This window comes from Panthera tigris, chromosome C1 (genome assembly GCF_018350195.1).
Source record: "Panthera tigris isolate Pti1 chromosome C1, P.tigris_Pti1_mat1.1, whole genome shotgun sequence".
Classification (NCBI taxonomy): Eukaryota; Metazoa; Chordata; class Mammalia; order Carnivora; family Felidae; genus Panthera; species Panthera tigris.
The window spans coordinates 71,729,460-71,742,919 of NC_056667.1; the positions used below are offsets into that span (position 1 = coordinate 71,729,460).

The window sequence follows — 13,460 nt, forward strand, 5'->3', positions numbered from 1 at the left end:
CACAGAGAGAGCTCCATAACACCGGAAAATAGCATCCTTCAATTGCTGAGACTTGTATTTGTACAGCAAGCTTGGTTTTGAACTCATGGTCATATTTTGTTCCCTCTGTGTTCCAGCGTGGGCTTAAATTATTTTTTGAAGACAAGATGATTTATCCAACACTTGTCATAATTGGCCCCAAACCTTTCTGCTTGCTGAAGTTGCCAATTCTATTTAGAAAAACAAGAAAGATGAAAAGGGTCTATTACTTACAGGAATCCCAGGTTTCCCAGCAGGGCCAGGAGTGCCTTTTTTCCCTTTAGGACCCTAAAAATGTGAAGCACAGCTGTAATTAATTGTAATAAACTTAATTAAACTGAAGGCATAGAAAAGAACCCTGAGACCTGGATGCCACAGCACGTAATGCCACTAACTAGCTGTATATCATTGAGATTGTCATTTAACCTCCCTGGGAGTCATTTTCTTTATCTGAAAATGAGAGTTTGACCAGATAATCTATAAATTTCCATCTAGCTCCAAATTCTATGATGTAAAAATTTAAATACTGGCTCTAAAAGGGAACTAAATATTATTTCATAAATGTCCACCTTTTCAGACAGAGCTTTTGTCTTCCTATTGAAAGTGGCAAAGTGATTTATTAATTCAGTAAACATTTACCAAGTTTTACGTGTCAGGTACTCTGTGCTCTGTTGGGAATGCAAAGTCAAAGTTACTGATCTCAAGGCACTCACAGTGTAGTAAGGGACATGAACCAATAGCCTAAAATGTGCTTATCTGGAAGCATAGACAAGAACATACTTGTGAATCAAAGAAAAGATATTTATTTCCCACGGAACTCTTTGTTTTTCCATGTGGGAGATGTTTTAAATCATAATTGATTCAGCAGTAACTGGTCTGCCAGGATAGTTAGGAATTTTGCCCTTGCAAATCATGCCATTATTGTGATGATATCCTAAAATTATTTTAAAAAGAAAAATGTGGAAAAGAGTGACCTAGTTCACAAATAAGAAAAAGAAGCATATTGTCATTACCAGACACATTTCTCAGAAGTCACAAACAGGATAATTCCACCAAAACGGGATGTTAAGTTATTCAAATTTCAGATAAATTGTGCCAAAGATTCAATTTGAGAACAACAAAGTAAGTAATTTCATAACATATTACATCTTCTGAAAATGAACTTAATATTTTAAGAAGAAATAGTATATGTAGTAATAGAAAAAAAGGGCATTTTGTATAAGAGATAAAAATCTAACTTTGTTAGAATTTGATAATGGGAAGCTATATGGAACAAGAGTTCTACCTCCAACTTGGAGAACTACTTTACTTGACTTAAAAGGTCACTAATATAAAGTCTTTCTAAGGGTGAGGAAACCAGAAAATGAAACAGTAGATGATCTGATTTAAGTTGAAGGAGAAGAAATTTCTGGAACATATGCTCTCTAAAATAAAATATACCTTTTAGGACACAATAAAGAAATAAAACTACAAGATTTTAAATACTGAAAAAATTGTGATTTCAGTTATCTCTAATAGCACTAATTAAATAGTATATGAACTATGATAATATTCAAATATGTTAGCCAGAGTATTTTTTCCTTCACAGTATTTCTTTTTATGCAAAGTGATAGACCTGCTCTAGATTTTAGATTTTCAAAATAGACTTTCCCTTAGCTTATGGATTTCAACATAGTCTTCTGAAACTCATGGTGAGGTAATAATTTTAGAAGGATATAATATTTTGAGAAGAATACATTTTTAAAAAGAAAGCCTAATTTTTATTTTTTATTAAATTTTATAACTTTCCCCCAATGTTTATTTATTTTTGAGAGAGAGAGAGCATGAGAAGGGAAGGGGCAGAGAGAGAGGGAGACAGAGAATCTGAAACAGGCTCTGTGCTGTCAGCGCAAAGCCTGACATGAGGCTGGAACCCACAAACCGTGAGATCAGGGCCCCAGCTAAAGTTGGATGTTCAACCGAAAAAAAATGATTTTTAAATATGAAAACTCTATATTTGAGTATCAAAAACCAAGGTGACAAAGGAGTCCAGTCATACAATTTATGCCATAAAGAACAGATTTAGAATTATAATAGTATAAGAGAAAAATTTTTCTACTTAAGGGGATATAAATATCTTCAAGTTGGTGGAAGGTAAAAACAAAAGCATAAGAGAAGCAAGATTGTTTGACACTGACAGGAATCTCTGAGAAGGGCCCTTTATACCTCACTCTGCCCTCAAGTCCTGGTGTGGGGGAAGCAATAATACCCTCAGATAAGTATGGGAATTTGGGCACAGAGACTATGGCTAGGGAGACTAAAGTCCTCATTCAGAAGTCCACATGAACTGCACTGAGTGTCAGCAGTAGAGTAGAAATTTCTACATTGGGATGTCTAGGCTGGTGGGCTTGAGAAAGTCTGAGTCCCACGAGCACCCAGCATGGTATGGGGATTAGCAGAATACATTTCCACGTGGCCAAGAACAGAAACAGATAGCTCTTAAAGGCCTATATAAAAGAGACTTTGTACCTTTTCTGTACACAGAAAATAGCTATACATGCCAGCATGGATTAAAGAACTTCTGCAAGGAGGGCCAAGGTAGATGTCAACATGGTGGGATGATGGCTACTAAGGACCTAAATGGATGATGTGCATTTCAGTGTATACTGGTGTAAATAAATGACTGAAGACCAAACTCACCTTCCATTCCTCTTCCCCACCACTGCCACCCAGAATGTAACTGCAGACTTGACAAGAGAATGAATAGGAAAACTCTAAATCAAACGCAGGATATTTGTATGGATGGAGTTAAAGACAGTTAATTGACTAGAATGTTCTACCAATTAGTTTTCTACCACCAGGCAGGATGGGCACTCAGGATGGATGTTAAGTTCCATCATAAAGAACATAAACAAAATTATATTTTTAGTATACCTGAGTTTGTGACTTAAGGTTCAGACATACTATGCATGTAAGTAATGGCTTTACTCCAAATGCTTACATAACAAAATAAAAACAAAGAGATTCACATATCATCACAGACTGATTACCTTTTGGGATGACCATTATGTTGGGGATTATTTCAGAAAAGCTAAATGTTGTGCACTGAAATCTACATGTATGGGTCTGTTATCATGAAAACTAGGATGTTAATCAGACCTGGATGGGCATCAGGAAGCAGCTTCCAATAGAATAACACAAAAGAAAAAGTATGACTATAAAAATTATTTTTGAAGTATACTTTGCTACTTGTAATAGGACAATTGTGGTAAAATCTGCCTATTGAAGACAAAAAGTATTTAACAAATAACAAAACTGTAGTGTCTGCTGTTTCGAGATGTTCAAATCAGGAAAGATTTCCTTATTACAATTATTGTCATCCTACTAAAAGGAAGTAGGCCAGCTAGAAAAGCCATAGTCTATCAGTGGAGATTTTAAATGTATAAAGATCAATAAAGTGTAGAACACTGATACTTTAAAAAAACTGTACATTAAAAAAAAATCTCAAAATGGAATTGTTGGCTTATAACTAAATTAAGAGCCAGGTATTACTAAACATTAATCCTATGGAGAGGTAGTCTCTTTTTTGTAGGAAATTATAGATTTGGGCCAAAGACAAAGATAATATGTTGTTATATGAGGTGTTGGTACATGACTGAGTTGTTATCATAAGAAGGAAAAGAAAGTCACTCTTCAACTAATACCCAGAACTCAACTATAGTAAAGCTAGAAGTATTCTAATGCTACTTTCAAACTTAACTTACTCATGTTATTCTATTTAAATATTAAGTACCTCATAAATCAATAAATAGACTTTACTGTTTTAAATGGATCTGATTTCAAATAGGCCATCATGTTTTTCAAAGCTAAGCCAGACAAAAGAAAAAGCACAATTTTATGCTCACTCTAAAGACTACAAATAAAAATCGTTTGCCTTTCCTATTTGATAGTGGACATTTTAAAAATGTGTCATCATAGTCCAAAACCCGTTATTTAAATGAAGATGAAGGATAGTTACCTCAATACTTAGCTAGTTCTAACTTTGTTAGGACAGATTTACAATACAAACACAGATTTAGAGTTAGGCAATAATTATACTCTTTCTCTCTCTTCTTTTTTTTCTCTAACCAAGAAATTTCAATTCACTAAAATCTGGAATTTTGTTTTGGAAGAAAAATAAGATTTTGGCTTGAGTCTTAGTCTTGGAAAGCCATTATAGGACAGTTCACTACATTTAAATTACAAAAGTCTTTTTGAAAATGTAGTGGTTCTGCTATTGGATTTGACTTGTTCTTTCTCTCTACTGTGTCATGAATGAGAGCCCAATGAATAAGTTAGATGGTTAAGTAAAATTAATCATAAAAGATTTCAAAGTAATAGCAGGCTTTTGTATAATATTGGGAGTCAAGAAATAAAGTTTCTATTGTTAGTTCTGTTAACTAATTCTGTGATCTTAGGTAACTCAATCTGTCTGAGGCTTAAATTTCTTCATCTGTAAAATGAGAGGGTGGTCCAGATGATTTTAAAGGGCCATTTCTAAATCTAAAAAACAAATTTAAAGCTTTGCAAAAACAAGAAGACAGTAATTGGACAGAATCCACCTGACCACTGAAGGTGTCCCTAGTGAATAATACATGGTCAATGATTATTCTTGTAGCAATTATTACTATTTTAAATTCTTTTTTAAAAATGTTTATTTATTTTTGACAGAGAGAGAGAGAGAGCACAAGCAGGGGCAGAACAGAGAGAAGGAGACACAGAATCTGAAGCAGGTTCCAGGCTCCCAGCTGTCAGCAAAGAGCCCGAAGCAGGGCTTGAACTCACCTATTGCAAGATCATGAACTTGAACTCACAAACCTGAGATCATGACCTGAGCTGAAGTCAGACGCTTAACCGACTGAGCCATGCAGGAGCGCCTAAGAGGCTTTTTAATGTAACCTTGAACTGTATGTCAGCATTGGCCAAGGCAGGAAAGAACTAATTCCCTTGAATTATACAGAATTTAAACCATGGCTTCTCAGAATCTTTTGGCTCTGATACCCAGGGTAAGTTGACCACATAGGCTGGATATGTAGTTGTTTAGTAAGAATATATAATTTTCACTGGCATAATTTTAACAGATACTAATAAATACCAAAACATTTCTTCTTCCTGAGATATGTCAAAAAAGAAAAAGAAAATACTAAGAATATGAAAGTACTAATTCTAAGAGATGAGAAATTTTGGGATCAAACCTTGGGGGAGCATTTGCATCCTTAGGCACTTAATGCAAGTCACAAGAAGGCAGTAGCAATATTCTAGGTTCCTAGCTGTTTCCACTCCTTTTTCCAATTTTGGTGTTAAAAATTCTAAGCAGGGGAGGAGGGGTGCTTGATTGGCTCAGATGGTTAAGCGTCCGACTCTTGGTTTCAGCTCAGGTCATAATCTCATGGTTCGTGAGTTCAAGCCCTGCTTCTGGCTACATGCTGATAGCTCAGAACCTGCTTGGGATTCTCTCTCCTCTCTCTGCTCTTCCCCTATTCACGCACACATGTGCTCTCTCTCTCTCAAAATAAATAAATAAACTTTTAAAAAATTCTAAGTGAATGAGACAATTATCTTCTCTCTGTGGTTTTCCCTTGTTAAGGCTTGCCTTTCATGGGATATTTTTATTTTTTATTTATTAGTTTTTATTTATTAAGGAACCTGACAAAGAGTTATTAGGTAGATGTCAAGACCATTCAAAAATGGCTTTAAGGTGAGTGAACACCTATGTAAAATCAGATTCAACTCAATTTTTTTACTCCTTTAAGTAGGAAGCACAAAGTATGGGTGAAGATTGCTTAACAAATTAGGAGAAATGTGGTTTCAAATTCATTACTTTTTATCCATTCTCACCTAATTTATTATTAAAATTACACTAAAATTTTTTAAGAATTCTATTTAAAATCAATAGCATGTGAAATCAGAATGCCATGAAATGCAGGATAGCAGTAAACTGATGGTACAAATCACAAAGCAAGTTATAAGGCAACAACCTTCAGTAAGTTTGAGGCAACATCTATCAGTGCACAGGGAAAGAGACTACATCCAATAAGCTAATACATTTTTAGTTTGTTTGATAACAGATAACTGACTTATGGGAAAAAAAAGTGTTTTAAACCAATTGTGAGTCTGTGTCACATAGTCAAACTATTTCTCCCCCTACTCTACTACAACAACTAAGTAGGTTTGACTGATAGGGTTTCACTTTGCAATGCTGGTCTTAAGGCCTATTGGTACTTCTGCTTGAAATCCCAAGGAAAGAGGAGTAGTTTGGGACAACCTTAAGCAATTTTTACCAGAAGGCTGCTGGTAAAGGGAAATGTGGATGGCAGTCAAAACACATGAACTTAATCAATAATCTTGTTTTAGCACAATTATTGACAAATACTCTGATTAGAGGCCTACAGTGATCCTTGCTCTGGAAGGGTGAATGATCATTTAAGTTATGATAAACGGCAGCTCCTATGTCCCTGCTCTCTCAAACCAACAGTAAGTTTCAAATTATCTTAAATAATTTCAACTTACTTCAGATCCTCTCTCTCCTTTTAGTCCTTGTTCACCCTGGTCACCTGGCTCACCCTTTAATAAGAAACCAAAGAGAAATCACATAAAAAACAGACACCAAAAAAGATATATTAACATTATTTTTTTTTTCAATGCCAGAATCACAAAGAACGTTCTCAAAACATACTGGGGGCCCTTGTTGTCCAGTAGCACCTCTTGGTCCTGGTATACCCATGTGGCCCTAGGAATAGAAAAGATTATATTATTAGAGTAAATAGAGACATGCAACTCAGAGAATAGGGTAGTATCACTTAAAATGGTAGCAAAATGTTACAAAATTCAATTTAAATATCAAAAGTTATGATTTTTTTTCAGAAATATTACAGAACATAATAGCCACTGGATATTATGACAATTGAGAAAGCCTGTAAAGTTTTGTTTTGTTTTGTACATAGGTCAACATAGTAGGTTGAATGGTAGTACACCTAAAGATCTCTATGCCCTAACTAAACCCCACAGACTGTGAATATGATCTTTTTTGGAAAAAGCGTCTTTGCAGATATCATTAAGTTAATGATCTTAAAAAGAGATTATCCTGAATGGCCTATGACAAGTACCCTTAGAAGAGAGAGATAGATACAAACAACAAAGAAGAGGGCCATGTGAAGGCATAGGCAGAAACTGGAGCTATGCAGCCACAAGGAGCATTGTCAGCCATCAGAAGCTAGAAGAGGAAAGGAAGAATTCTCTTCTAGAAACTACAGAGGGAGCAAGGTCTGTTAACACCATCGTTTCAGATTTCTGGTATTTAGAACTGGGAGAGAATAAATTTCTGTTGTTTGAAACTGCCCAGTTTATAATAATTCTGGTCAGGAAACTAAGACAGTAAATAACCAAAGGAATAAAAAGTTTGAGAACAAATTTCCTTTTTCAGCCTATTTCTATTATAGAAGTGTACTATGGTCTCCATTTTTACAAACTAAGTTCATACTACTTGGATAAATTTAGTATTGAACATTGGGAGTCATTAATGTATATAATGCCAAGACACATCAAGTGACTTTGATATTCAGCAGTCTGTCATCACCCTAGTCCTCCTAGGAAGGAATGCTGACCTACCACATTTCCCTTTTCAAGTGTGTAAATAGAAACTAGCAACAAACCAAGGGCATGTCAGATTATGCATAAAGAATTCTGCATGCAGTCTCATTCTTCCCCTTCCCTACCATCCTTTTCACTTTAGAATTTCTTTCCTCCTACTCTGTGTATTACAGAAAGAATGCCATAGAAAAAACAGTTAGTAGGCACATCTCCTTTTTCTGGACTAGGAGAAATAAGGATTGCCTATATAGACTAATGATATTTATCTCACAGAAAGATCAGTTTAAGCTCTCTTTGTTTGCATTCTTTGAGGCAACTGTTTGTGGTTTTAAGATTCAACCTCCTGATCAAAAAAAAAAAAAAAGAATTATTTAACAGAGTGAACATTGCCAAAAGACAATGACTGTTTGGAAGGCTTTCTATAGAACGTGGGCATAACTAAAGAGAATACCATTACCACACATGGCCTTACTAGCAAAACATGAGCAGAGTCAACAATAACAGAATCAGGTCAGTCAAGAGGAAATGTGGTGTAAGTATATATGACTATTATAAGTCATTGATGAAGCAGAATTCAGGAGAGAAGTGATTGGTGAAAGGATGAAGTTATACAACGTAGTGAGAGTGAACAGATGAGCAAACTATAAAACTCAAGATCATGATGGCCAGTTGTGACTTTGCCACCATTTTTGTCTGTGTTTTATAAAGACCTTTTTAGAATGGTCATAGAATAGCCAATAGCTTCTCCTGGTTTTGTGAAGTCTGGATACAAATCTCACTAAAAACAAACTTGCTTTCTAGAAGTTTCACTGTAATTCCTCTAGTTCTGTCTATTTCAATAAAAATTGAGAAAGGCCATTTGCTGCAATGTTAAAAATTAAATATGATGTAGTAAATATTATCATAAAGTTATGTAGGCAAGGTTATGGGAAGTGATTGACTTTGATGTGATGATAAGCTGAATCTTGAAGGATGAGTGTTCCAGGCAGTAAAGTAAAAAGAAGATATTCTGACAGAGTGGATAGCATGGGGGAATAAATGAAGATTTATCTGACAGAACATGTTAAGTGGAGAATGGATTTGAGAGGGCTATGACTAGGGATAGGGAGTCTCGTTTGGCAGCTATTACAATAATTCAGACAAAAATGATGAAACCTAAACTAAAGTAGGGCAAAATGGCTAGATTCCAGAGCTATCTAAGGTCAAAAGAAATGGCCAATTACATTTGAGAGATGAGAGGAGAGAGAAAGGAGAGGAGGGAGAGAACAAGAGAGATAAAGAGACAGAAAGAAACAAAAGGAGAGAAATAGAGAGCAACAGACACACAGAGAGAGCAATAGACAGAGGGGGACAGAGAGATACAGAGATGGACAGAAAGATAGAGAGAAGGACTATTCATTTATTGGCTTGAACACCTTAATGTCTGATGGTAGCATTCACTGAATTGAAGACATAGAAAGAATATGATCAAGTTTGGGGAGGATGATAAAACTGACCAAACCAAAGTGAAATGGAGTTTGAGCTAGAACATAATTTATTCCATGTATTTATAGGACTTCATCTCACACAAATTTAGTCTGATTTAATCTTGGGTATCTGTATATTTCTGCTCATATTTTTAAAAAGCAGATGTTGACAGTATAATATGCTTATTCCCACTATATTTTCTGTCTTTCTCAAGCCTTACATGAATTTATCTCGACCTTTGGGATGTATAGTTTTCTGGATGACAACTATAATTTACTATATCTGTTTTTATGCTGATTAAATGTTCTTATTATATGTCTTCTACATGTGATGTCCACAGAGGCAAGTACTGTATCTGGGGTATCCAGTATTATACTTATGTCTTCTAGCTCTGTTCCTGGCCCATGGCAGACACTCAAATATATGATGAGTGGACAGAGATTTTATTATGCATGACACATAAGACCTGTCATGTATAATGATTCCTAATAAGTACTAAGTACTTACTAATAAGTATTTATTGATGATAATGAGCAAGACACATGACTTTTGTAATTCTCAGTTTCTTCAAGAGGAAAAAAGAACAAAGGATCGTGAACAAGATTTTAAAAAATTTCTAATTGTTCACAGCAAAATGGAAGCAAATCTACATTATCATTCAATTTTTTTAATCCCAAAAGATAACTGTGAGCTCACTACAATTGTAAGAACATTTGTAAATATAAAAATGTTTTTAAAAAGATTGGTGATAATCATTCAGTCATAGAAAGGCATGGAGTACTAAAACTTTCTACAACATCGATTACAATATAATACATTATATTAAGTGAAATGAAGCCAGACACAAAAAGCTATATATTATACAATTCCATTTATATGAAATATCCAGAAGAGATAACGCAATAGAGTCAGAAAGCAGAGTAATGGTTGCCAGAGACTGGGAGAAATACAGACTGACTGCTTAATGGGTATGGGGCTTCCTTTCTAGGGTAATGTAAATGTTCTGGAATTATGTAGCATGTGATGGTTGTACAATATTGGGAATGTACTAATATCTTTGAATTGTACACTTTAAAATTGTTAAAATGGTAAATTTTATATTATGTATATTTTAGTACAATTAAAAGAAGTGTTGACGATAATGTTAATCATTAGTTTACCACAGTGAAATGATAGTATATACACTTTAAAATGATAGAAAAACAAACATTTGAAAATTTCACCTGAGGCTACAACAGAATAATCTAACTATAAATAAAGCACAGTTCCCCTGTATGAATCAAGCTTGTGCTTGGAAAACCTGGCAGGGGACAAGTGTGGAGATTTCATGGCTTTCAGATGTTTAAGCAATAAAATTATTATGGCTGCCTGGTTCATGATGGCTTGTTTAGAATAAAACCACCAACAAATTACAAAATGACCTCTAAAGACTAAGGACATAGGATAGAATAAGACATAAAGGAAGATGTGGATCAAACTAATTCATGAAATATTGACAACTGAAAACATAATCAGGAATATTTGTGGAATAAGGAAGGAGAAATTGGTTCCACAGTGAGCCCAGGAAGAAGTTCTCTGATGAAGGATTTCTGAATAAGGTGTGACTATTCAGAATAAGACAGGCAGGGTTTCTCTTCTGCTAGCCAGATGAAGAGATTATTTTCTTCTTCCAAAAGAATATTTATCTGTTTGTTTGCCAGTAAATTTGCTAGTTTAGCAACCAAATATTTCATAGTTGGTAGAGGCCAAAAGAAGATATTGCAAGAACTTGATTTTCCTGAGAATGTGTGAAGTTATGCACAGAAAAGGCTAAGGAAGGGGTTTTCCAAAATGGCGCAGCAGCATAGAAGTTCTCAGCTTGTCTCATCGCTGAAGTGCAGCTAGATCAGCACCAAACCATTTTGAACACCTAGGAAATTGATCCGATGATTAACACAACAATCTGCGTAACTTGAGCCACAGAACTCAGCAGGTACACGGTGCGAAGAGGTGAACTGGGGGAGAAAAAGTTGTAGAGGGTAAGGAGGTGTTTTTCTGGACAGAGAACAGAGAAAGGAAAAGGGGGAGAGTACAGCACACTAGGATCATGCAGGAAAAGCACTCTCCCCAAAAGTAGCTGGAAAGAGTGGAAACACTGACAAGGGACTGAACAAGAAATCTGTTCTTAAAAACCACTGCTGGGGAGAAAGGGAAGGGTTACAATACCATTAGGAATCTATAAACAGTGGAGCACAGATTTGGAAGTTCTGGAGCTCAATACCTGGCAGTGCCCTGGTTTTGAGTAAATCCCCAGGAGCAGACAGCGAGGTTCAAGGGATCTGTGGGCTACAAGGGGAGAAGGGGTTCCTCTGCTTTGAGTGCATTTGGTAGAGGCCATATGGCCTCCCCACAGGCAAAGTTCCCAGTGGACTCTGGAGAGCAGCCTCATTTGCTGATATTGGGACAAAGACACCAGAGTGCAGTGAAACCTGGCTCTGGCTGTATGTTGTGATTTGCCATAATCTCTGAACCTCCGCTGCTGCACCACTGCATGAACACATTCGGTGCAAGCTGGCCTTTGCTCAGTGAGACATTCCCCCAGAGGGTCAGAGTGGGTCCAACCTGCAAGGTTCTCTGAAATGAGGGGTTTGGAAACACATCCCCATCTGAGATAAAACTCAGGAGGGAGGTGCTGCCTAACAGGCTGATGACTTGGACATGGACAGGGTATAAGTGGGGAATGGACAGAAGCCTGAGACAAAGGAGGGGTTCTTGATTGTGGGTCGGTGAGAGCACAAAATTTCTGTGCTAAAAACTAGGAAGTTAGGTGAAGCCATTTCCACTGCCCCTGCCCATGCACACGGGCATGCACGCCACACCAATCCACCCCAGTAAGCTGAGCAGTGCCACCTGACAAAGAATGGAGCTGTTACAACAAGTCCCACCCAACTGTGACCTCCAAGTGCAGCCCCCTAGAAGACCAGCACAAGTCACTCCATGTGCTTAGTGTATGGACCATAGAGTGCTTCATAGTTTGAGTTCTAGGAGAAACTGGATGTAACTTCATTCAGGTTTCATTCTGTTTCCTGGTTTATCTATTCTTTTTTTTTTTTTTTGCTTCTGTGTTTGTTTAAATTGTTTTTCCCCTTCTCCTTTCTTTTCTTTTTCTTGGATAGAGAAAGAGAAAAAATTATTTTTATTTTCTTTTTAAAAAAATATGTTTAAGTCTTTTTACTATGTTTTTATTTTTTGGTAAATCTTTTTATTCTATTCCACTTTCTTCATTTCATTTTATTCTACTTTATTATATACACTTTTTTTATGTTTTTAAACTTTTCTTACTATTTTTTTTTCATTTTCTTTCCTATTGTTTCTCTATTATATCAAAAATTTTCAACAACCACCAAAACACACTTAGGATCTAGCTTCCTTTATTTATGTATTTTTTTGTTTCTCATTTTCTCATTTTTATTTTTTACTTTATTAATTCTTTTTCTTCCTCCAAAATGACAAAACTAAGGAATTCACCCCAAAAGACAGAACAGGAAGAATTGACCAAGGGTTTAATGAACAGAGATATAAGAAAGATGTCTGAACTAGAATTTAGAACGATGATAATAAGAATACTAGCTGGGGTTGAAAAAAGCATAGAATCCCTTTCTGTGGAGATAAAAGAAGTAAAATCTAGTCAGGACAAAATTAAAAAGTTTATAACCAAGATGGAATCTCAGACGGATGCCACAACAGCAAGGATGGATGAAGCAGAGCAGCGAATCAGCGATATTGAAGAGATAATTATGGAGAATAATAAAGAAAAAAAAAAGAAAAAAAGAAAAAGGGAAGCTAATGCAAAAAAGCATGGTACAAGAATTAGAGAACACAGTGACTTACTAAAAAGGAATAACATCCAAATCATAGGAGTCCAAGAGGATGAAGAGAGAGAAAAAGGGGTAGAAGGTTTATGTGAGAATATTATAGCAGAAAACTTTCCTAATCTGGGGAAAGACACAGAAATCAAAATCCAAGAAGCATAGAGAACTCCCATTAGATTCAATAAAAACCGACCATCAATAAGGCATATCATAATCGAAATCACAAAATACACAAACAAGAAAAGAATTATGAAAGCAAGGGAAAAAAAGTCCTTCACCTATAAGGGAAGACAGATCGGGTTCACAGCAGACCTATCCACAGAAACGTGGCAGGCCAGAAAGGAGTGGCAGGATGTATTCAATGTGGTAAGTTGACAAAATATGCAGCCAAGAACTCTTTATCCAGCAAGGCTGTCATTCAAAATAGAAGGAGGGATAAAGGGTTTCTCAGACAAACAAAAACTAAAGGAGTTAACTAAACTAAACCAGCCCTGAAAGAAAATTTAAAGGGGACTC

The 13,460-nt window shown here is 35.8% G+C and overlaps 1 protein-coding gene across 1 annotated transcript in view; it reads right to left on the reverse strand.

Annotated features, from left to right (window-relative positions):
* COL24A1 (collagen type XXIV alpha 1 chain) overlaps nucleotides 1–13,460 on the reverse strand; it is a 398,425-nt gene that overhangs the window by 64,187 nt on the left and 320,778 nt on the right. Inside the window, exons 44-46 of the mRNA XM_015536213.2 lie at nucleotides 6,713–6,766; nucleotides 6,547–6,600; nucleotides 253–306 (exon numbers count right to left, since the gene is read on the reverse strand). Of these exons, the coding sequence (XP_015391699.2) occupies nucleotides 253–306; nucleotides 6,547–6,600; nucleotides 6,713–6,766 (162 nt within the window). The remainder of the gene's footprint in view (nucleotides 1–252; nucleotides 307–6,546; nucleotides 6,601–6,712; nucleotides 6,767–13,460) is intronic.